Consider the following 25,404-nt stretch of genomic DNA (forward strand, 5'->3'; position numbering starts at 1 on the left):
TGTGGCTAAAGAAAAACATGCTGCTCTGCAGTCATATGTGTTAAGTGGTTCAAAATACAGTTTAAAAGACACCCCTTGGCTTGTCAGTGATCCATGGTGTTTGCTATCTGGTCCTCCCCGAGACGGCCAGTTCGCGGAGGCAGTTTTCCCAGCCTGACTTTCCCATCCCATGCTCCTCGCCATGCCACCTTTTTTTCCTGCGCTCCGTACCTTAGTTGCTCAGCCCGGATTTTGTCCGTGCTGGTGACCAGTCCAGGAGCAGCCCAGCATGTCAGCCTGTGCTTGCTCGGTGCAGTAGTGGCTCCATAGTTTGTTCCACCACATTTCTCTCCAAAGGTTATGTTTCACCAGTTTTGGTGGGCTCCCTGTTACTGGGAGCTGCTCCGTGCTGTGTCAGTGCTCCTTTTATTTCCTGACGCTTTACGTTGGCTTTCACGTGGGAGCGGGGTCAGTAAGACCTGCCGTTAACTGGGAGGACACCTAGATGCATGGCAGTCATTTGAAATGCTGCTTGTAGTTCTTGAATATTCTGCTTTACAGCGGTTTCAGTGGAGAGCCTCCTTCAGCTGCTGCTTTTTGTTTAGTGGTGAGGTCTAGAAGAATGGAGGGGGAAAAACCCAAGACTTTCGTCATTCTTTTAAAGTGTAGTATTTTATAACTAGAAGTGAGGTCGCACTGCCAGTCTCGTGGAGTGACCTGCCTTTTACGCTCAGGCCATGGGGGCTGTAATGTACGCTTTGATCCGCAGGCACCGCTCCCAATTAACTGCAGCAAAACGGGCTGTGAGCGTGCCTTTGTGGACTTGAAACACTATGTCTGCAGGTAGGTAACAGTGAGTGATAATCAGGATTTATGTTATCAGTATGAGCAAAAGTTTACTGAAAAAAAGCTACAAAGAATGGTTTTCTATTAGTGTAGTCCTTATATAATGTCATTACATTTTTCAATATAAATTTCATTCGTCACATGCTTGTATATATATCATTTTTGTATATGGCTTGAATAACTTCAGCTGTATATCTAATAATTCCAAAGCGGATCTGCTGAAGTTCATTCTTCAGGAGAAAAATACAGCATACGTTTTTTATTACAGGATATATTGAAAGATCAATTAATAACTGACAAGGGGGAATGATGGGCAAAGACAAAACTGAGGGTCGTTGTTCATGGTCTGTAATTAATTGACGAGAAGAGTCTAAAGTCATTGTTGATATGTGCCACTTCAAAAACCTATTTTTTGCTGTGTGTTCCATCCTTTTTATTTATTATCTATATGTACCACCAAGATTTGATTCATGCACCAGTTTCTTTATGACCATGGTTTTCATTGTTGCTAATAGTCTTAATCTTCCTTGATATAATTGGGACTTGCAGTTGCTCAGTATTTGAGACAGTCAGGTTATAATTAGTATATATTAGCTGCTGAGGTGAAAGGAATTATTTGTTACCATTTCTCTTAGCTTGTAATCTCGAGTAAATAAATAACACAAATGAGCTGTGTGTTTGCAACAATGGCTGCCAAATTTATTTAGCTTAGTTGCTGCTGCTGAGTTTTAATTAGAATTTTTAAATCAAAGGCACGAAAAACGTTGGCAAGCATAGTTATTCATGGGGTGCTATAGGTTATCTGCACATCGCTTCGCTGAAAGATCAAGTGCATTTATAATTTAGGCATAAATGAAAAATTACTCATTTATCAATTACTCCGCCTCCACAAAGTATTAGTTCTTAGGGAGATTTATGAAGGTGTCGTGGCTCTTTACTAATGGGTTCCCATCAGGCCATCCCCTGGAATCGGGGGGAGGCACAGCTCCTCCCGTGCCTCCGGAGAGCTGCACGGGGACCGCTGCTGCGGCAGAGCAGCGCTCGGCCAGCACCACCCCAGCCCCTCCAAGGGGGACGTCACCTGGGTGGAGGGACCCAGCGCCAACCAGACGCAGGCCAGGACAGAGACGGCGTTTCCAGGACTTTCATGCCTTGATCTTCCGTGTTCCCGAGTCAGAGCTGTCTGACAGCAGAGCGCAACATCTTCTGGTGACAGCTCTCTTTTCTTGTCCCCCCGCTGTCTCAGTACGGTCACAGACTGACCACAATATCCCTATTCTCCCTCAAAGATTCCTTGAAATATTTCTGTCTTATTGCAACGGAGAAAAACATTTTTATCTATTCCTGTTCCTCCACCTGCTCAAACGGTTTGTCTGGATGTTTAGGCTGAGGAATTTATTTTTTCAGCTAATTAAAAGAAAGCTGACATTCTGACTACAGAAAATGGCATGTTGATTCATAGTTGGTATGATCCCTATTCAAAACCAGTTATGATACAGTTTACTCTGTCCCCACAAATATTTTGGACCCTTCAGCATTCAGACAAAAATATGAAGCATGGTCCCTAGAAACAACGTAGGTAAGCTCCTAGGCTTACGTGCGGTATGTGGGTGCCAGGTCTCTTTACAAAATTGCAAACCAGATTTTTGCGTGTGGCCAATGGATTGACAACGCTTTAACTCACCTGGTAAACGCTGGTGTTTCCTCTTTGTTCTGGAAAACGAACCGGAATTCATGACATGGCTGGGATTAGCTGAATGATTTAATTAATCAGCACAAAGCTTGATAGACCGTCAGATTGGGGCAGTGCTCCGCTTCGTGATTTCATGGAAAGATTACTGTCAAGTAATATTCTTCCTCAAAGCTTTAAATCAATTATTAGATTTTGTGCTCGGCTGCCTCTCTTCCTTCCCTTTCAAAGTCAGTTTATAATCTTACCAGAGGTCCAGCGGTGCGATGTGATTCAGTAGGTTCCTGAGTGAGAGTATAGATACCATTTGTCATGTTTTACTGAGTTTTCCGTTGCAGTGAAATTTTAAGTGATGATGCTGACTCTAATCTTGTCCCATTTATCCAAGACAGGATGCCCATAGCAGTTGTTCATGCAGGCAAAGCGAGAAGGATTTGGTGTCCCTCCATCAGGGAGGCTGTCACTGCTCTCTGGGAGAACCCAAGGTGTGTCAGGAGCCAGCGGATGGAAGTAAACTCTGAAATCAGGGTGTATTGTATCAGGGTTCTTTTATCTGAAGGCTATATGGTAGCTAAGATTCGGTTTTATAAACACCCACTTCACATATTTTTCATGGCAAAATTTAAAAGTTATGTATCCTTTTCAGAAATCTGTGAAAGATCTTGTCATAAGATGACTTCAAATTTGAGTTCACCTTCAAGTAGCTGGAGAGCTTCACATAATCGTTGGTCATCACCAGTGAGTTTGCCCTTGTCCTGTGGAAATGTCGAACAGGAAAGGCTCACTGCGTGGGCCAGACTTCCCACCACTTGCTTGCTTTACTAAAAGAACATCCCATCAGGATTCGTGATGTCTGAGCGTAGCACAGCGTGCGTCCTTTCGCTGGCTCTGGAAAGGCTGTCTGTGGCGTGTGACAAACGCAGGAGGTGCCCCGCCGGGCATGGCCTTTTCTTTTCTTTTCTTTAATAGTGGTGAAACTTGGTAAGAAGAGGATTGTGCTTGCCCAGTCACCTTTAACTTCAGTTCTCTTGGAAAACACCATCAAGTACTCTGTCATTTCATATTACTACCTTCAGAATTCATTAAAGTTAAGATCCGCTGCCTCCACAGGTTGTTCAACTCCTGGTTAATAGCTTTATAATATCTCTATTGAATTACATTCCACCATCTGAGTTTACAGGTTGTTTTTCCTATTTTTTTGTATTTTTAATGGGATGTCCCAAAGAAGAATTTACCAAGAAGAGCTAATAGTTCCAGTGATTTTATGTTTATTTAAAACATTATTAAATTCATTTATGTATTCATAATGCTCGTATATTGTCAGGAATGTGGAGATCAAACTCTCCTTATTTTGGACTGCCATTCATTTCTCCTTATTATCATTTTAAGTTATAGTCAGTAATGCATCCTTTTGTGCCTGCTGTGTATTTCCTCCTCATGTGGTCTCTGTTCCTCGTCTTCACACACCACAGCGTTACAGCTACTGTTTGTTTTTTATTGTTCCTTTTGCAGTGATTTAGTGTGTGCTGTGTTCATGCACTTAATATAAATAAAAGGTAACATTTGCTGAAAGCACGCTAATAAACATGTAATTTCCCTAAAATAGGGAAACAAAATGAGCTAAGAACAAGATTCTTAAATTGAAACTTGAAATAAATGGCCAAATTTTTGTTAGCTTCAATGATACAAAGATTGGACCCATTTTCTAGCAGATGTCATGGAGTTTCATCTGATTTCAGTGAGATCAGATCTCGCCATATCAAGTTATTCAAACCTTTTATCTCCATAACCTAAGTTCAATTTTATATTTATTTTTAATTTATTTTTTCATAGTTTCCTAAATAGCAAGCATGTCTTCATTACCAGTCTAATACAAAAAGGCTGAGGTTTGGTGTTTCTGATATTCGCAAGCTAACCACATGCAGTTTGATTTTTATATTTCTCAACTAATTCGTGGTGAGCTACTGAAGAGTCCCCAACACAAACCAAGCACTGGATGGACATGACTTCTGGTGGTCCGTCCATTTGAATTTTGACGAAAAGTGCAGTTTGTCTACGTGAAAAAAAATAATTTCCATAAATATTTATCTGTTCCGTACGCTTCGCATTTGTTATGACTGACAACGCAACCTCAGAGTCCTTCAAGGATGAGTGTCCAGGCCAAACCAGGAGCGTAACGTTGCCTTGGAGTCATTCTGCAACGTCAGGAGTGTGGAGGTTGTTGGTGTCTCCATAGCCTTGCTATACTGGTGGTTGAATTTCTGGAAAAGCAGCATTATATTTGCTTATATAAGAAAGGGAAATGGGGCTAAGGAGGGAAGTTCTGGTCCGAGTTAACACTATTGAATCCTTCAGGCTGCCAGGACTGAAATAATTTTGCAGAAGTGTCTTTGTAGTTGCATTTTTAAGGGAAGGGAGGAGGGAGTATCAGGTGAAACAATAACAAGATTTAAAAAAAATCGTGTCACAAATGAACAATGAGTAATTTTTCAGAATGAAAACCGTCAGTTTTATTGCTATCACTGTCATTTGGATGAAGACATTTCTGAGGATCTGATGAAATACGTGTTATTTTTAAAACACTCTGTGGAGAGTGAAAAGTAGTAAATACCTGAGCAGGGGCCAAAGAACAAATGAAAGGTTAATTTGAGGAATTTGTATTCCCATTTATCTAGTTCAAATCTAATAACTATTTATTTCTTTTTAGCAGATAAATGTGTTAGTTCTTGTCCAGGGGATGAAAATGATGATCTTAGCATCAAAACTAAGAGAAATAAGTAAGTTCTAAAGTTTACTTATCTATATGTAATGTTGGGAAGCTAACGTCTGGTACAAATAAGTGCAAAGAGAAATACAATTCTTTTCTTCTGTATGGATAACTACATCGATAAATTATCAGAGTCATTCTTAAGGTATCCAATCTTCATCAAACTCCATGCTCCTCTATAATCTCTGTTTCCCATGAACATCATCCATTTTTGTCTGAGTAACTCTTACTTACTTTGAAATGGTTAAAAAAAGACTGTAAGGGTATGTAGTTATTTCAAAGATATTGGATAAAAGCTTTATCATCTTCATTGAAGTGAAGCAGTTTTTTTTTTCACTGGTGTCAGGGTTTCCAGGCTACCGGCTCAGAAATATCTGGAGGTATTTCTGTTATTGTGCTTTTATTTGACCTTTATTACCATGTGTCTTCCAAATTCTCATGAAGTAACAGGCAAAAAACCCATGTGCCAAATAAGCAACTCCCTCACCCTTTGCCAAAACAGCAAGAAAATGAAGTAAACAGTTCTGTTTTAAGGCTTTAAATTAATTTCATTCTATTTAACCTTTGGCCAGTAACTGCATATAGCGTTAGCTCTTCATACGGGCTGGCTATGATTGAGATACTCGTTTGGACCATTAAAAAATAAATCTGTAAAATAAATCTGCATAGATAGCGTGTTATATTTTTGAGGGTGTTGTGACAAGTAAGCACAACAAATTTCTGTATTTTCCAAGTGAATATATTGAAGATAATTCTATTCTCTCTTATATTGCTGTTATTATCCTACTACATTGGGTGGTTCTTTTGACCTCGTTAAGACTTTCTCTGGATTTGTATTATTATGAAGGAAGAATCAGATACTCCCAAGTTGAATACTCAGACTATTTAAGCATTTAATGCTTGGTATAAAAGAGTATATTTATACTTTAGATATACTAAATATGTACTTTTACTATTTACATAGTATTTAGTGTTCATAAACAGTATAAAAGTTTGTATTTAGTATAAAATATTTAAGAATATTTTTATTTACGTCAGTGGGTCTGACAATAATGGGCCAGTATTATGACCTCTGTATAGGAGTGGCTGTTTTCCATGTGCTGTTAAGGTGATTCCCTTTAGTGTTTGGTTGAGAAAATGTGAAAACATCTTCCCATTAATGTTCATGAACGGAATTCTAAAACTCCAGAAGCTTGTTCATAAACTCCAGAAGCTTGTTCATAAACTCCAGAAAAATGCGCTTATTCAAAGATAACTGTGTCAAAACAGGCTTGGGCTTACTGTGCTGTGTCGGAAGGTCAGGCAGTGCCTCTTTCACTGTCTGCTTGAGAATAAGGAATACTGTTTCATCTTCATTGGAGTTCCATGACTTATTCACTCTTGAAAGACAAACTTTGGGTTTTTTAATCTCTTACTTTCTTTACACTCAAAAGGACATTGTTAAAATTGTTAAGACGCAAATATGGATCATCTTTTTATATCTTTGCAGAATTTATCTTTTATTATTTTTATTTCCTTGCAGAAATATGTTTTGATATAATTTTATTTTTCCCCAAAGCAAATAGATAAATACAGTTCAAGCTGGGCAATCTCAGTCCATTGCAGAGTTGCTGCATGGCTCTCCTGCCTTAATGCATTGTAGCATCTTTCTTGTGGTATGTATTTATACATACAAAGTTACATATATATACGTGTATAAGCATAAATCATGCAGCCGTCCAGCTAAAAGTGCAATCATGTCAGAAATCCCGCGGCGTGGTGGCAAGCAGCTCTGATATTGCCAGCAGCGTCTGCTGCGGCATGGGCAGCAAACCAGCGCTGCCGTGTCTGCCGGGGCTGCAAAGGCATCTCGCGCGGAAAAGAGCATTCATGGGATGGGAAAGCATCCTTTCGGTCTTGGAAAGGTCATTTGAGTCATAGGCAACACAAACTACTCTCAGCTGTGACTGTATGCCACAAAAATCAAATAACACATGATAATGAATGTATATCGCCTGCTGTTTATGTCATCATGTGGCTTTATATTGTGATATATATTTGTATGGGCTAACAAATAATATAGCTTTTATCACACTTGAGATTTGTGGCAAGATATTCATTGAGAGGATATTTAAAGCTCTGAGAACCCTGTCTTAAGTTCTATCTTTGTTTAACGTACAAAATAAATCTTTAGATGAGGAGGAACCAATTCTCATTTGCTGTATTTGGGCCAGTGGTCCTATGAAAGTCAAGGGCAAGATTCACAGAAAGAAAGAAGTAAGATTTGGCTTGACAACATAGCATTTTCTCAGACTTTGTTGTGATGATCCCAATGCCCCAGAAGTTTGACCTGTCACCAAAAAGCCATAAAATGTTTATTTTTCTGTCAGCAGAACATACATCCCCAAACTACTACATGATTTCTACAGCTGTTTTGAATTCTAAATTCTCTTTTATAACATGTGAAGATTTCCTGACATTTTGCTTTGTACCCTGAAACAATGGCAGAACATAGAGGTTCATGGATGGACCTTTAAAATACTGACCTTTTACTAAAGAAATGCAGTCTAAGTGCTTGTGTAAATGTATTACTATTAGACTGTAGCTAGCAATTCATGACCTGAAAAAGTAAAATATCGTAGAATTTTCATTTGAAACTAGAATTTAGTTATCCTCAGAATGAAAATCGTGTATAAACTCCTTTGCTATATTAAGATTGTTTTCGTTAATGTGATTGAAACATCCCACTGGAGATTCTGTGGTACGGCCCCAGCTGGGTATCCACTGCGGCAGGCAACCTCCCATCTCCGCAGCTGAGACCGAGGAATGGTTGTTTGCGCAGCAGTTCAAATCGCTGCTGCCGTCAGTGGTTGGAATTGATATTATTGTTTCTAAGTGCCGTGGGTCTCAGTTGCCTACATCTGTGTGTGTCTGAATTACTCAGCCAAAAGCAGAACTGATTTAAAAAATGTGGCCCGTAATTCCTTGTAAGAAAAGCAGCCGAGTTACTCCATGCCATAAACAGCGAAAGGGGAATTCTCAAGATGTAGAGTCTACTAAAGTGCTGGTTGAGCTCCAAGTTTTAGATAAGAGGATACACATCACCAGCTTTTCATCTTCCAAATTGCACGTACAAGGTCCAGATCTGACTTTCTCTTTCCTCTGCTTCGTTTTACTTGGGAATGGACAAAGTGCTGCTCACTCCGGACTGAATCCTGAGGTTAAAAAAGATTTGCCTTTACAGAAAACCAAACAAATACTCATTTTGGTGCCGGACGGACAGAAAACCTATTTATATTGCTGTCATATCCACATTAATAATTGCATATGAAGACCGTGAATGTTTTCCTACATTTAACAGAGAATGCTGTTGGGACATAGGGAGCACTATCGTCCCGCCAGACCGTGATGCTCTGAGCATCTGTCCCCTGCGGGCGCCCAGGCTGCTGGGCTGGACGGTCACACCGGGGCCAGGAGTGCCCTGGAGCCCAGCCCCGCACTGGGCGGGCAGGCACCGTTGGCTCAGCACGCTGCGTTCCTGCACCAGGCAGGGCTCGGCGTGCACGGAGATCCGCTGCAAGAGAAAGGCGCGGGTTGTAGCTGGACATTCGCAGCCCTGCACCTGGCATCCGCAGCAGAACGGGAAGTTGAACCCCATTTTTACCCCCACACAGCCATTACCCACTTATTTTTGCAATATCAGCATTTTTTCTTGGTTAAGTATAACTAAAAAAGGAGGTGTTACATGCTTTCAGGGTTTGTTTTAAATATGCTGTGTTCCCTATTCTATTTTATTTGAGTTACTTAGTAAATCATATTGTTCCTTTGACATACGGTGAATCATGGGCTATATAGAAAGTGCTGTGCTAATGATGAGATCTAATTCCATCAAAGTTCCAGCACAATTCTTTATAATTCAACCAGAGGGTCATCACGCAGAGGTTGACATTGGATCACCAGTTCACGTTGGTAAGAACAGATCTGCTGTTTCGCTTCTCCTGCTGTTTGCTTTGGTGACAGAGCTCTCAGAGGGCCTGCCCCGAGGCCGGCCGCCGGAGACAGCAGGGCTCCCTTCTTTCTTTCGTGGACGTTGCACAGCCTCTGTCCGGTGCTTCCAGCCAGAACCTGCATCTGCAGGTTTAGGAGCTCTGGGCTCCGCAAGCTGCTGTTGCACTTTTATTTACGTTTTGTTGGGGTATAATGAAACTGCTTAAAAATACTGAAGTCAAATTCTTACTCAGGCAGTGCTCTGATTGTGCTCTCTCCAAAAGAAAAACAATTTTCAGAGAAACTTAGGTTTTCTGGGTTTTCTTCACAGAATGACAGAAGGGCTCGGGGGTCTCTGTCCCGCCCTGCTCCCCGCGGGTCACTCAGGGATGTGTCAGGGGGGTCGAGCATCTCCAAGGATGGAGCCCCACAGCCTCCCTGGGCAGCCTGCCCCAGTGTCCAACCATCCTCACAGTAAAAAAGCTTTTTCTTATGCTTAGATGGATTTCCGTGTATTTCGGTCTGTGCCCATTGCCTCTTCTCCTTTCAGCGGGTACCACAGTTACACAAAAACGTCTCACCGCCCTGTCCATTTTGAGATTTGCAGGCTTCCAAGATCATGCTAGTAGGCTGCTCGTATGTGTCCATCTGAGTAGGAAGTCACATAGTTTGTTATGCAGATTATTGTATTATTTGCTAAAGAAAATTGTATTCTTTATTGTCATTTTTGGCATGAGAAAAAAAGTCTGTGTGATTTGCAGCATCGTTTTCGATTGCATAAGGAGGACTGAAGGAAAGAGGGGCTCTTCTGGTGCTTGGCTGGTGGAGTAGGGTGCTGTATTTCTCTCAGTTTCAGCTTGAAAAAGCTCTTTGTGCGTACTAGAAATTCGATTGGGCCTTTCATGGATCGTGTCACAGAATAAAATTTGCTATTACGATATAAAAGTCACTGTCATTCTGTGAAGAACACCGATTTGATATCTCTCAAATCACTAGTAATACAGCATCATTTTAGGATAAATGTAAATGTAATGTAATTATTTGTAGAAGGAAGATAATACGCTAGGGCTCACATTACATACTGATCTAATTCATTTGCTTGGAAATAAAAAAGTGTTTTCCTGTTGAAATTTCAAACTGGGCATTATTGCATAGCGGTGAAAATTACATCAGTAGAAAATGCAGTCATGCCTAGTAGGACACTAAAAATCAAATCACCGTGCTTTCATTATCCTCACTTGAACCGTGTGATCATTTTAAGACTCCTAATCTTTCCAGAAAGAGCCTTAATTTGTACTGAACCCATTCGTTGCTCAAAGCCTTAAGAAACAGCAGGATGGACCCAGAGCAGAAGTCTGATTTCGAGGTCTGAGCTGGCCAACGTCTCTGAAGTCAGGAGTTCCGTATCCCCATCTCAAATCCCATCCCCTCCTGCAGCAGACTCCTTCCTACCTTTGAGGTTCCCATCCAACTAACCTCTCCCTGGAGATGCAGAGGGCCCACGGGGACAAAGCTTCAGCCCTCCAAACAATGGGGACATAGGTGTTCGCTTCCAGCGCTGTGAGAGCGCAGTGTTAATGGTCTCTAGCTCTGCTAAAATTAGGTCGGTATTTCTCTGGTGTGAAACAGTTCAGCTCCAGTGGTGACACCGATTATGTAGGATTGCACCTGAGGAGAGCATCACTCTCTGCAACTTGCAGTAAACTGTCCTTTCCTGAAATGAGCACAGCGGTGCTACGTACGTGCCTTTATCCAGGGGCTCTTGTAGGCAAAGGGCCTTGGGCAATATGTAGTAAGCATTTTCTCAGAAACACCTATTTGTTCTAATCAGATGCAATCTTGGAGAAAGGCTGTCAGGATAAATACAGACTTTCTGGCACTGAGGAAGGGCAGGTTCTTCGCCGATGCCTTATTGCAGGTTTGTGCACGTGATGCATTGCTGGATTACTTCCCTTAGGAGTGAGCTCGTGGGGTGCATGGGAACATAAAATAAAGATTAGTGTTGACTTTCAAGTTCGGGGGCACAAAAACAGAGGAAAGAAAAATAAAACAAGATGAGTCTCTTCAGTCACTTCTTTAAAGTCTTCACTCCTTGACAAATTTTATATAAAGCTGTCACTTTTCTGCAGCTTGAAATATAGCATAGTATTTCGCTGCTGAGTTCCTCTTTGATCACACCGATAGACCATCCTTCCACATAACGAGCTGTCGGAGGTCCCTTGGCAGGGCCCGCAAGCCCCGCGGTTTAATAACGAACTGCAGGTTTGGGTCACTTCTCAGCTGTCAGCGTCCGCTCCCTGCCTGCTCCATGCGCGCGAGGAAGTCCTGCCGTCCTGGAGGATTTTCTAGAGAGAGTTAAAAATCCCCTCCCAAGTTGGCAATTACTGAACTATTTTCTATCTTACCTTGTTAAAGAACAGAAGATTCCCAAGCTGCTGACCAGGGGAAGGCTGAAACGGAGGAGAAAAATGAGGAAACATCAGCACCTCAGATCACGCCTCCCCTAGAAGAGCGCATCACTCATTTCCGAGACATGCTTCTGGAGAGGGGGGTAAGAAATATGCTTGCTTTCTTTGGCACATCCCATTTATGAAGATAGGGCATCATCTAGGACCGCTACAGGAATCATGTCATAACTATGACTTAGCAGTCAAATGAAGAATTGTTGAGAGGGGTTTTTCTGTCTATTAACCACGTAGGCTTTGTGGTACTTTACTGTGACTTTTCTTCTGGCCGTGCAGAACTGACAGCACTTTGCAGGTGCAGTTCCAAATAAATTCCTATAGACAGACCCAAAGATAACCAGAGGTGGTAGCTCCTCCAGCGCAGACCAGTGGCTCAGCAGGGCATGGGGACCACAGCCACACGCCATGCCGGGGCTCCCACACGGACCCCAGAAACGTTCGTTACGTGATGAACAAAGGACGAAAGATGTGTCGTGTGTACCACCTGAAAGAGAGCACCAGGCTGAGAAACATTCCCGGCAAGCTCTTTGCTTTTTTTTGGCGTGGGAGAGGTTTCATCACCGCAAACTCCAATGACCCTAGCAGTGGGAAGCCAAATTCACTTGCTGGCCATCTGAAATCTGCCCAGTCTGTTAGGAAAAGACATACTGGAGTCTCAGGAGGGTTAAGAAAACCTTTTTCCCTGGACGTCCCTGACTGTCCTTGGACTTCCTTGGGAAGACTTGGTGGTTCCAGCTGAGCCTGAGGTTCAGGAGCGTGGGATGCTCGGGCCTTTGGGCTGAACGGGGACAAGAAGAGGTGGCCCCTCCGCAGCCAGCCAGACGAGAGCACCGGGAGCATCGTTCCCTCCCATCCAGGCCAGCACAGAGCTGGCGGCTGCGGAGCTGGTACAGGTGACGGGAGGGCTCCCAGTTATTGCAGCCATTTTACTGTGACCTAATCATGATTATGAGTCGATAGATGGAGCGTAAATTCAATTTGCAGATAGAAGCCATCAGCGCTATGAGCCTCATGACCCATGGTGAAATATGAATTACAGATCATGTAATAGCATCCGGTGACTGATTTTGTAAAGAGCTTCAGCCTGGTTTTTGTTTTCTGTGGTAGCACTTACAAACCTGTCTTGAACTGGCCGCGTAAAGATTACCGTCAATATGAGGAATTTATATACCGTTATTTATATACATGAAATCACCTCCACAAAAGTTCATCTCACAGTCTCCCTTCTTCCAGAGAATTGATGATTTTGAGCGTGAATGGAATTAATAAGCATACTAGGTTTAGGTCCTAATCCTGCAAATGTAAATGGGTGTATAATGGAGCAGTGTATGCAGATTTTATACCTCCCTCCAACACTCTGCAAATATGTATTCTATAGAAGTTCATGTAATTTCTGTAAAGAAAAAAAATCCAAGGTGTCTGTTGTTAGGCAGTAAAGCCTATAAAATTTATCACTAGTAATCAGCAGGCTTTAAAGGTAGATAATTAGAGCTTCAGAAGCTCAACAGTAAATTATCTCCATGCCAGACCTGCTTTATTAATAAATTTTGTTATTTATGCTTAAAAAATGCAGAAGTGCCATAAATGAATACTGGTTGAAGACTTCTGCTGGCATATTTTAAGTCAGGGGGCAAGAAGTCAAAATTTGAAAGTATTAGGTATGTTCTGTAATAGAATTCCTCAAGTGTTTCTTGTGTAAGTCAGACTTGCTCATAAAAATAAGAAATTCAGGAAATGTACTGTTTGCTTTTGCTATTATTTAAAAATGTATAGATAATAGGTTACTCTGCTTTCGCCCTGAGCATTTTTCAAATGTCTGGACAAGCTGCTGGTTAGCACCAGCTGGTTGGCATTGCTTGAAATGCAGTGAGGCCATTAGTGTTATTTAAAACTGATTATTTAATGAACGTCTCCTGCCGTTTTCTTGTAGTGTTGTTATTTCTCAAGAAGTTACTTGATGGCATTACAAAGAGCTTGAACTAGATGGAGTTCTTCAGCGTAGTTCTGAATCTTCCTACATAAATTATATCAACAGAAGAATATTTATTGTAGCATTTTAAAAATATATGTTATTTTTGGTGTAGCTCCAAGACAATGGCACTATTCTTAAGTCTGTGGCAAGTTTTCCTGTGTAAAAATGTAATCTCTGATATCCTCCTGGAAGTTTAAAAGTTTCTGCAAAATCCAAAGGGGAAGGGGAAAATTCCCTCACAGCCACGGCATCAAGATATCCATGTTCTGCAGTCTTCTCTTTGCTGGGATGCTGTCAGTGAAACAAGACTTTTTTAAAGGATTCCAAATGGTATTTTTTCCTCAAGATTTTACCTTCTTAATATTGGGGAGTAAAAAGGGGGCTTGGGGGGTCCTAACCCCCACTTTCCCATCTCAAAACAATTCTTGCAGCCTCAGCGTTATCCTAAAGAATAAATTAACCCAAATAAACGGGGTTGTTTGGTGTCGTCGTCCCCCCCCCAGTCTGTTTTTCAGACAGACCCAAAGAGCCCCTTTCTAGAAGGACAAGCCACTGAATCCCACTTTTTAATATCTTTTAATGGGGGTTGTCGGCCGGTTTGGGGTGCTGGGAGCGTGTCAGAGCCAGCAGCAGGTGAGGACGTGGGGAGGGGGCTCCCAGCTCGGGCGCGGGGTGGTCCTTGCCGCTGCTGACCCGGGTCCCTCCTCTCAGCCCTTTGCCACTCCGTCCTTCTCGCTGGTTTTAACGTGTTTCGGTAGCTTGTGTCTGGGGTGGACATCGTTCCCTACCAGAACAACGTCTCCTGAAAGCTGGGAATCCTTTGCTGATGAAGATAAGTGCGTCCGCTGAAAACGTCAGGCACTTCACCTTTCTGTTCTTATAAATCTTTCAGTCAAAGCCAAAATCTCAACCTGCCATCGTTGCTGGGCTTCCAGAGTGAATTAAAAATCAAATCAGCTATTCAGATAGATGTCCTTTCACTTCTAAACATACCACTCAAACTCAATACACTGAATTTTCATGAGTTTTTTTCCCTGTACTTTTCACTCTGGTTAAGAGCAGGAGTTGAGAACTGGAAACCCACGCCAAGCTCAGATCTCTCTTCCCCTTTTCGTCTGTGGTGATACTACGCCACAGAAGTCATTATTTATTCTGGGAAGAGATTCCACCCTCAGCATCCCCAGTGCATGTGTTCCCTGGTTGAATGTCCCATAGTAGGGAAGAAGAGCACAATACAATACACGTTGGGAGATTAGTCAGATTATTAATATTTTGTATGCATTTACAGAGCTCCAAAATAAGTATCCTGAACAGCGTATGACACGCGTAGCTAGAATTAAATTATAAATATCAGTTGCCAGCATTTATTTTAGGTGTATGTCTGCAGTAAGTGAAATGTAATAGTTACTAAACAAAAAATCATAAACAGGAATGATTGCATGATAAATTAGCCCGAGCTTAACTAGCTTTGAGTTCAAACTGGCCTTTGTACTGGGCACAAGGCTGATGTCCAAGAGAGGATATAAAAGACACCCTGAAAAAAAAAAGATTCCTGCTGCTGGTCCTTCCGAAGGGGGCAAAACCCCAAAGCTCAGGACTTGGCCGCCTGCGTGGGCACGGAGGGCGAACCGCAGGCTGCGAGAAGGCGGCGTCTGGAGGAGGCAGCCCTGAGTCACTGCGCATCCGCAAAGTTAGCCCGAACCTCGACATTGCCGAGCTTCCAGTGCTAACCACTCTAAAAGGAAACCCAGTCCATTTAAACCCACTTTGATTCATCAGAGCTTTCCTCTTTGACTGTTAATTACTCTATTTTAATTATACTTCACATACTTAATTTTTTTTACTGAATTTAGTCTTCTTTGTAATTAGATGGAGTGATTAGAATATTTTATGTTACTCCGGAGTTTTCTGTAACAAACTAATCAACAGTGATGTTGTACGAGGTACCGAAATCAGGCTGGGGATTTTCAGTCCTATGCTCCCAGACGCTCAGTTTGTGAAAAACCCCGGGCAAAGGGGCCTGGGCAAGCGAGGGACCTGCTCAGATTCGTGGTGGTCCTTACAGCCCGCTCACCGTAAAGAGGTTTCGGAGAAGATGGAAGAACCTCCGTAGGAGCGTGATATTCTCATTTCATGCGTCTGCGGGAATGTGGGTGATGCACGGGGCTTGGGTGGGCACCCAGGGTCCCACTCCGGGGAGCTGGATTCAGCGGAAAAGGGGAGAAGCCTCGAAATGGAGGAGATGTGACAGCCGTGCTGTTGGAGGGAAGCAGCACATTTACTACAAAAACATGGTGCTTTGAAGATGTTCACTATTAGTTCTTCAGTGTATGCATGCATTGACAGCCTCATTTGGGTTATAATTTAAGTTTTGGAAAGGAGAGGAGCTAAAGCTGAGATAATTGCTTAAATGGAAATTGATGCTTCTCTTTTACAAAGGGGATAATAAAATGGCATTTTCCTTTCTGCTACAGAGTCTTTCCATCAAAGAAGTGGAATGAGCATCTCCCAAATACTCTCTGAGATGTCCTAGAGCAAATCAATACTGATGGTGTGGGGGCGACCACAGCATTGCCAGAAACAGATTAAAATTCAACTTCCAACCGCTCTGAGGCATCCTTTAGAGGGTTCATTAGCTTTCTGAACTACTCTTTTGCTTCACCTTGGAACATTTCCTTCTTTCACTTCCTTATTAAAATTCCTTAATGCAACTGTGTTTGTGTACTTCACAGGTTTCAGCATTTTCTACATGGGAAAAAGAATTGCACAAAATAGTATTTGATCCACGCTACCTTCTGCTAAATTCAGAAGAACGTAAACAGGTGAGCATTACCTCCAGTGTAGCTTCTGATTGGCAGCAAACATCTCCCAGATTAACCGTAATAACAGAGTAATTATCTTGGCAGGATAAAAAGAATTGCATAAAATTAAAATGTCTTCTTTGAGTTTTTCAGTGAGACTCATAATTTAGGCTCTGCTCGTAAGAAAGTGCTGTCTCCTTTGAAAAGCAAGTGGTAACAAGTGAGTTTGCACATAGAGATGAGGTATGGTCTCTTGGGTTGTAGGAACAACTCCTACTGAGTCTGGGAAACTGGGCTATAGAAAGGGAAATGGCCATAAGCTAATGTTTCCACTCTGAATTATTTAAATATTGTAGAGAGACTACTTCATTTTTATTACTTAGAATATTTTCTAGGAGTTTGGCAGTATTTGCTGCTATATTTTGCAATAACTAAACTTGCTAGATATAGAGCACTGTGGCTGTGCTGGTATTTGTTTGAAAGGGTTTCGTTTTTCTGGCAAGCTGCAAAGGGAAGTGGACTTTTTGCTGCCTTGTTTATTTGGACATTAATTATCGCTAGGGATCTAAAAGGACCCGAGGGCTGCAGACTAGTCTAAAAAATTTAGGAGAGATGCAAGGATGTTGCAGAGAAGGCGAACGCTTCTATTCTGTAGTTATTTCTCTTCCTTACCAGTCTTTTGTCATCCTGGAGAAGGAAGAATTTTAAATATGGGATTGTCCATTTTTTTAAATAAACACAATGAGAAATGTACTTATTCCTATTCCATTGCACTGGGGCCCACGTTGTCTTGTGATTCTCCAGAGAGCTTCTTGTAGGTATTTACTGAGGGACTGGGCACATACATCTTCATTTACTCCCTTTCCAATATTTTCATATGAAGAAAAAAAATGAAGTAAAATAATAAGGAAATACGGGAATGAAAATGTAAGAGAAACTGCTAGAATGGAAAATACTGCTCGACAAAAGACTAAGCAGAGAGTTTTGTATTTATTTCAGGGAATCAGCAAGGACAAAACCTAGACCTTGATGAGTCAATCAAGATATATTACTTCTTTCATTTTACCAGCCTTGGAGATGATATAATAAAATACATCATGAATACACATAATATAATGTGCTTGAAGCACTGCTGAGGGGGACCTCATTTGTGGGGTATATTTAATACTCAAGGAAAGGGTTATGAAAAGCAAGTAGTTGGCAGTCCCGTAGGTAGAAACCCGTAGTCAGGTAGAGGTTGGCTCTGAGAGTGACAGTAACTCAGGCTCAGAGCTAAGGTGGAAGAGGGTGATGGTCGGTTGCTCTTCTGCAAAACAGGGTTAAAAAACCAGTAAGCTTGGGAGCACATGCCGGGTATGTAATATATTTTAGCTACTAAGCTTGAAGTTAAGATTTCTAGACGTTCATTGTGAGTAGTGGTATTTAATTAGACCCCATTTTCCTCCAAGGAGTAGTTTAAGAAGAAAGTTAGACTCGGACAAGAGTAGATGCCTGATTTAATGAAAGTACTTCTTGAAGTGCAACTCAAATTAGTAGAAGACATTATTTAGGTTTATGGAAACATTTACCTTCACGGACACTGGCAGTGTGGCCTGAACAGCGAGCGTCTGAGTACTTTTTAAATTATGCAAATGAATTTATATTGGAGGGGGTTAGAGGTGAGAAGTGGCTCGCAATGAAAGTGAGGAATGAACGGATGAAGGAGTGAAGGAAGGAAGGAAGCAGTGCTGGAGCATGGCTGGCTGTACGGCACTTTTCTTCTTCCCGTGGTCAGGCAGACAGGTTGGAAAGGGCAGGGCAAGGGTTTTGGCTGTGGTCTGTAAGCGTCTGAGGGAACTCCCTCTGGAGTTGAACTTGTGTTGAGGTGGGTTTGACTCCCGGAGTGCAAGCTCTGCTGCCGGTGGGTGTCCTTACACAGCCCGAGGAACGTACCGATCTGTTACTGAATATCTGCGGTTTGCTCCGCTTACTTACCAGTATTTTCCAATGGGTTATTAACAGTTGAAAGATGCTACTATGTTTAAGCAAGGAACAGTGAAGGGTAAAGGAGCAACTGTATTAAAATAATGAGCTACCTGTTAATTTTGATTTATTACCTTCATAATACCTTCACTGATACCAGAAAGGCAAGCAATAACAGCGTCACCTACTTCATTTGTTCCATTTTTTCCATCTCCTCTTACACTCAACTTACACAATTGCATACAGTATAATATATTTAGATTTCCTAGGTTTTTCGTAGTGCTTCTTTCGTGGCCATTTTTTGATGTTTACTTTTCCAGTGCTATTTCTTCCCTTTTCCACATACCGTACTAAATAGCAGTTGTAATTGGGTTACTCCAGCTTTCATGAAATGTAGATTTGCACCTGTGCATCCTCATGGCTGATGAGAAAGCAACTGTGGTAGTAACTGTAGTAATCATATTTAATGTATGTAATTTGTGGTGAACAGGATGGTGAATATGGAAAGCTAATAGCGTTTTGAGGAGCAGCTCCTTTTATTCAATTTATTTATATTTATTAGTGTGCCACACTTTTTAGAGTGTGAAACCAGCAGGGCCAGATTTTTGGTATTAAAAATGTGATTGAAGCAGTTGGCAGAATTTTGTGACATAGTGAACTCCTTAACTCCTTTTCAAGACACAAAAAATCCTGATGCTGAGCACCCTGCTGCATATTTAGCTGCCAAATCCTGTTAGAGGAAGGTTGTCAACCGTTCCAAACACATTAAAGCTTTCGGCTGTATGTGTACAGAGGATCACATGTATGCTCATGTTTTTTGACAACTGATTTGAAAGGTCTTCAGGCTTTTTCGGGGGTAACCTACAGAATATTGATGTTTAGCATTACAGACATTTTCAGGAACTCCAGCAAGTTGGGAAAGATGTGAGATCCAAACTAAATAACTGCAGTCAGTTGTACAGATGCACAAAAATAATGCTGTAGGCATGAAAATGCGAGCAAGACACTGAAGTCGGGAAATTTTGATTTATGTTGCGCTTGATGTTTGAATGAAGATGTTATCTGTCCAAATTATACCTTTTTCCAGCTACTTATTTTGTGAGAACACACAATCAGTGCTGCATGAAGCAGGTTCAGCTGCACACGAGTCAGCCAATACCGAGGACAGATAAGAACTGCAGGTCTTGAGATTGACAGCCCTTTGATCAAGCATAAATACCGTAAAGGCTTTGTTAATAAATACTGTGTCTTGTTTCCCTTTCTCGGAAAGATATTTGAACAGTTTGTCAAGACCAGGATCAGAGAAGAGTACAAAGAAAAGAAAAATAAATTGTTGTTAGCCAAAGAAGAATTTAAAAAGCTCCTTGAAGAATCCAAGTTATCGCCAAGGTATGGCATTGCCTTATGAAGATTTGTTAAGATAAGCTTTCTCATTTAGCCTGCGCTTATCAGCCCCGGAATGCCCCAGCACTGACAGTACTCTTTATAGCAAGCTTCTACATCCATTGTTACGATGCTGTGTTAACATTTCTTCCCTAATATTTTACACTATTTTGTTATATTACTGGGAAAGGGAACATTCCATCTCTCTCTCTGTTCCTTTCTCTCTCTCTCTCATTCAGAATGTGTAATATTTTGCATAACACCTTTATTTTATATGCATATATATGCTATAATTATAGAACATACACACATAGATATTAGTTATATAAAATCAGTACCTGAATGTTAAATCTCATTTATGTTAGGCATACAGGTGTAAATAGTGAAAAACTGTATTTAGGTTTGTTTTTTGATGGAGGAGAAATATAATTTAACAAAGTTAGTATTAATGTCACATCACTAAATTAAAATAAAGTGTGCAATGCAATAATTTATTTTTATATAGTGCTTTTTAAGTGATGGATCCAAAACTGTGAAGTAATAGCGAATGCAGTGCTTAGGATAGTGCTTTCTCATTTGTAAATTATATGAAAATAAAGGTTTATATATTATAAATCTGATTAAATTGTTGGAACTAAGAAATTACAGTTTTCTCGACTGAAAAATGCAGGTAATTGTACAGCACTACCTGCCTAGACACATAGATACAAACCACACATCAGGCTCTACAGAAGTAATAATTATAAGAAGTTTTTTTACAACAAAATGAGAATATTCTGGGCTAATGTAGCAGCTAAACGCTGGTTCCAGCGATGATGTTTTCAGTCTGCAAGGGCAAAATAGTGCTGCCTTCAGGACAGAGAACATTTTACCCGTGAATGTTTTTGTTGAGCTGACTGCGAGACCACAGCATCAAAGAAACTCATCTACCTGCAGTAGTCTCTGGCTTGATTTTGATATGCAGTGAGATAAATAAATCAAAAATATTTCCAATAAGAAGAAAGCAGGCCTTTCCCCAAGCGACTGTTACAAATCTATGCATTATGTAGAGCCCTGATTTAGCCAGCAATAAGTATTGCAAAATCCAGGTGGCAGAGCACAGTAACCGAACAAAGTCCTTGCCAGGATGAGCACGGCAGTGGCGCGGTGCAGAGGGCAGCGCAGGCAGAGGCGTGCGATGCACGGCATCCCCAGCACCGGCTCCGGGAACAGCCGGAGCGGCAAGCAGCCAGGCTTGGCATTGCCAAAGGAAAACCGACGGACCTGGAGCATCTCCAGCGTCCCCGTGTGCTTCTCTGGATTGACAGGGATAATTTTCTTGTATTTTAAATACAGGCAGGTCAGACCAGGTTGCTGAGGACTTTACTCCACTGCCTGCCCATCTTCTCCAGGTCCGTGACTCCTGCTGCCGTCACTGGAGTCCCGCGGGGCGGGTGGGCTGCGGGGAGCCCGGCACCGCTCTGCCTGCGCTGCCAGGCTTTGCTGCCGGGGCTGGCCGGGCGCAGCGTGGGAGTTGCTGCCCTTCCTATCGTCATCGCTCTTCTCCTCTCCTTCATTAACTCCGGTTTTCCATCGTTTCTCATGGCGCTGTGAATGCAACCTAAAAGAGAATTAAGCTAGAAAACGCCGCTAGAAGAACGTACACCTTGGAAATATAAAAATTCCAGGAGTTTAAATAAAAAACCCCTTGTCGTTGGTCTGTGAATTATGGTGCCAGTTCTTTATAGTGCCCGCCATGCTGCTCTCAGACCTGGACTTACGGACCTGTACTGGGATCAGCAAAGGCATCCGGGCAAAAATACCAGTGAATGTTTCTGTTCTCAGATACCGTGTTTGCATTGGAAAATGCTGGACCTGACGATGAAATCCTCAGGCAAAGCTGCCTGTGGATTTCAGTTGTACCGTGCCCCCCACTCAAAGTTACAATTAATTTTTTGCTATTTTTAGAAAAGGTCAGACTAGCGTGGTATTTCATCGGGTGTCATGTACTACTGACAGTCACAGTGCATTTGTTTGCAGTTAGACACAGATGAGTTTCTCTGCTCTATTATAGGCTAATTCTTGAAATACTGGCCCTAAGTACCGGCAGGCATAGATTAAAGCTGCAGTAACCTGTGCTGTAGCAAATACTGTGTTAATGATTCGGAATTGTCCGGTCAACTATCACCCGCATTTTTCTAAATCAAAAAATGGAACTTAACTATTGCAGGCTGATCCGTAAGTCCAAAGCCCAGGCAGTTCTGGCATCGTCTCACCTCCCTCGTCCCGGGTTTACCGTCATGTTCCTGTCAAATACCCCAGAATCGCCCCCGTTTTTAGTGTCTGTATGAAAAGTTAAGTGAGATCCAGGTCAAAGAGTCTGAGAGTGGATTGACAAAGTCGCAGCTTTAAAATGTCTCTCTTTTCTGCAGAACAACGTTTAAAGAATTTGCGGAGAAATATGGGAGAGATCAGCGGTTTCGCCTTGTTCAGAAGAAGAAGGACCAAGAGCATTTTTTCAATCAGTTCATACTTATTCTTAAAAAGAGGGACAAAGAAAACAGGATAAGGCTACGGAAAATGAGATAAGAACTCCTGGAACTGGCAATAAATACACAAGTCCATGCTGTGACTGCCGTAAGAAATTCAAATGAAGGCTAAAGCGTTCGGGGTTGAACTTGCAACAGCTTGACGAGGAAGCGGATATCCCTGAGAGAAACTTTCTCTAAGCGGAGTTTATTGAACATATATTGAATTTGTGAAGGTTGTTCTGCAGGAGTCTGAAGGATATTTTGTTCTCAAAGAATTAATGTTTCATATTGAAGCTCTCTTTTGTACAACATCCAGAGTTTGATGCATTTCTAATTGCCATGATATGTCAATCCCTTAATTGTTTTAATTATGCAAATTACTTGTAATATACACAAATTATGAAGCCAATGCAGATTTGTAATTAAGCAGAAGCAGATGCCATCCGTAACAATCTCAAGATATTTTCATCATTTAGGGGAATTATCTAAAGCAATCTTTTGGCAACTTTATGCATTAACATAAAGTGTTTGGAGGTACGGTGATATGCAGGAATTCATTACCCGGTGTTCATACGTCTCTGTCCAGTTCTCTGAGTAGTAGTAATAAGGTATTAATTGTTAATCTTAGTGAAGAGTGTGAAAATCTTGGCATATGTTCCATAGGAAAACTCTAAGTTTCAGAAATAGCTTTCCAATTACCGTGAGTGGTGCTTTCAGGCACACAGGTGATAGCAACACTTCTCCGTCGAAGTTCCTAAAAGAAGTTATTTTGTAAAACCATCACAGTATGATTTGAATTATGTTGCTGTATGTGAAAAGTCTGCATGAGATTTTTCTCATCATATTTGTATAAATAAATATTTAACTTTTTTAATTAATAAATATTTTAAGCCAATGTTCAGGGAGTTTTAAGTTTCTAAACTTTTTGAAATATTGGGTAGAATAATGCAGGTCTCATGGTTTTTACTTGAGAGAGAGAAAACCAGAGAGAGGTCCTACCGCTCATGATTTGTATGCAAATTCCACTAACATCAGTTGGAGTTCTGAGCATATTGAGAGCAAAATAGTCGCTCTGACTATGAAGGTAGCGTCTCATGGCTAGAGTAAATCAGCACAGCTCCGCTGAACGTCGGGATATCCCGTCCTTTATGCTGCAGGAAAGACACACTCTCCTCTGCCTGTGATCATAATCGTTTTCTCAGTTGACCTGATTTTTAAGTTATTACTCATTAGATTTATAGATTTCTATTTGCTAGGAGTGATGTTGATATTTTCTCCAACTAAGGGTAATTTTTCTTTAGATGTGTGCTGGGTATTTTTTACAATCAAGGAGATAAAGGGTATTTTTTAATGCTTCGGAAAAATGAACTCAGACTAATTCGAAGAAGAGTACTTAGCGTAAGATGTGTTTTAGAAAGTAGGTAGAGTTTCAAACTTCTACACGAAAAAAATTGTCATTTATTTCTGTGAGAGCAAGACCTGACCCCAAGTTGCTGGTGGTGTGAGTGAGGGAACGTGTTGCTGTGTCGGCATGACCAGGTTAAAGAGATGCTGCCAGTTTTTCTCACCTCTGCAAGTGAGGGCTGTGCTTCAAGACTTGTGAGAGCCGCTCACTCGCAACTTTATTTAACAATTATTTTTACATCACTGGGAGAGCCTGGTTTGTTCCCACCCCTGTGTGACTCGGGAGTCCTGCATGAATTACGTAGAGAGACGTGCTGTTCGCTTGTACGTGTGGTAGGACTAGGCAGCAGTGACCCAGAAAAAAGATGGAGGTCTTTCAGTAGACCTGAAGACAGACTTCACAGGGGTTTTCATCAGGTTTTGCAAATTTTCCTGTTTAAAAAAAATAAAAGAAGAAAAAGTAAGATGCAGAAAACCAGTGAGATCTTGCTTTTATGACTGAAAGCTCTTCTGTTTCAGTGGCTTGTACCCCTTGTGTTGTTTGCTGGTTTAAATGTATGTGCGTATCTAGACCCTATATTGCCATCTCCTATTTCAAATATGAATAAAATGGGGTATTATTATATTGGGGATTCTCCTTGATTTTAGCATTTACTGACAATGTCAGAAATCTTTGTCACGATGTAGGTATGATAGTGAATGAATAATGTGTTTGATTTTCTTGTGAAATTCTATGAAACACAAGAAGTGATCAGTGCTGGTGGTGATCCGTATCTGTTAGAAAGCCTCCAAGTTCAGCTCTGTTTTCTTATGTTGAAAATGGAGGAATATTAAAATAAACGCAACTAGCCCCATGGTACAACAGAAGGAAATGTGTATATTAAGGCACATTATAATGCAAAATACTGATAGTCACAGAGGTAAAATACCTTCAGAGAAGTGCTTCAAGTTTGTGGACACGTATGATCTCATCCCAAAATAATATTTTTCTGGCCTCTTCATTTCACAATGCCCTTAACAAATCCTAATCTCACTTCAGGTGCCTCAAATGAAAACATTCTCCTCTCTTGTTATTAACATGTAAGAAAAATGACTTTGCCGGGCGTGACTGCTTTTCATTGTTCATCAGGAGTCTCAGACGATGGCAGAGCCCATCCTCCACGTTACCTTCTCCTATTCTTATATAGAAATAGTTTTGCTGAGCTGAAAGAGAAACCTGGATAACAATAAGAAACAACAGAACAATGTTAGATTTTAACTTAAATAACAGAGCACCTTGCTAGGGATGCGTATTTATTCCTTTTGGCCATAGGTGGTAGTGGAGACGCTGCTCCTCATCCGGATTTGATTCCTCACCCACCTCATGAGCACGGAGAGCCTGTTCTCGGAGCCAGGGCTTAGAAAATTAAACAGCTTTTGTGTATCCTGTATATAGAATCATAGAATCATAGAATGGTTTGGGTTGGAAGGGACCTTAAAGATCACCCAGTTCCAACCCCCCTGCCACGGGCAGGGACACCTTCTACTGGACCAGGCTGCTCACAGCCCCATCCAGCCTGGCCTTGAACACTGCCAGGGAGGGGGCATCCACAACCTCTGCAAAAAACTCCAAGGAGCTGAGGGGAACCATTACATCCCCTTTATTTATATACCACTTTT

General features: G+C 41.5%; 1 protein-coding gene across 1 annotated transcript in view; it reads left to right on the top strand.

The window, feature by feature from the left end:
* TCERG1L (transcription elongation regulator 1 like) overlaps positions 1-23,214 on the top strand; it is a 98,899-nt gene extending 75,685 nt beyond the window's left edge. Inside the window, 5 exon segments of the mRNA XM_050899042.1 lie at positions 5,223-5,292; positions 11,664-11,799; positions 16,418-16,507; positions 19,719-19,837; positions 22,243-23,214. Coding sequence (XP_050754999.1) covers positions 5,223-5,292; positions 11,664-11,799; positions 16,418-16,507; positions 19,719-19,837; positions 22,243-22,399 — 572 coding nt within the window. The 3' untranslated portion in view covers positions 22,400-23,214.
* The last annotated feature ends 2,190 nt before the right edge of the window (positions 23,215-25,404 follow it).

This window comes from Gymnogyps californianus, chromosome 6 (assembly GCF_018139145.2).
Source record: "Gymnogyps californianus isolate 813 chromosome 6, ASM1813914v2, whole genome shotgun sequence".
NCBI lineage: Eukaryota > Metazoa > Chordata > Aves > Accipitriformes > Cathartidae > Gymnogyps > Gymnogyps californianus.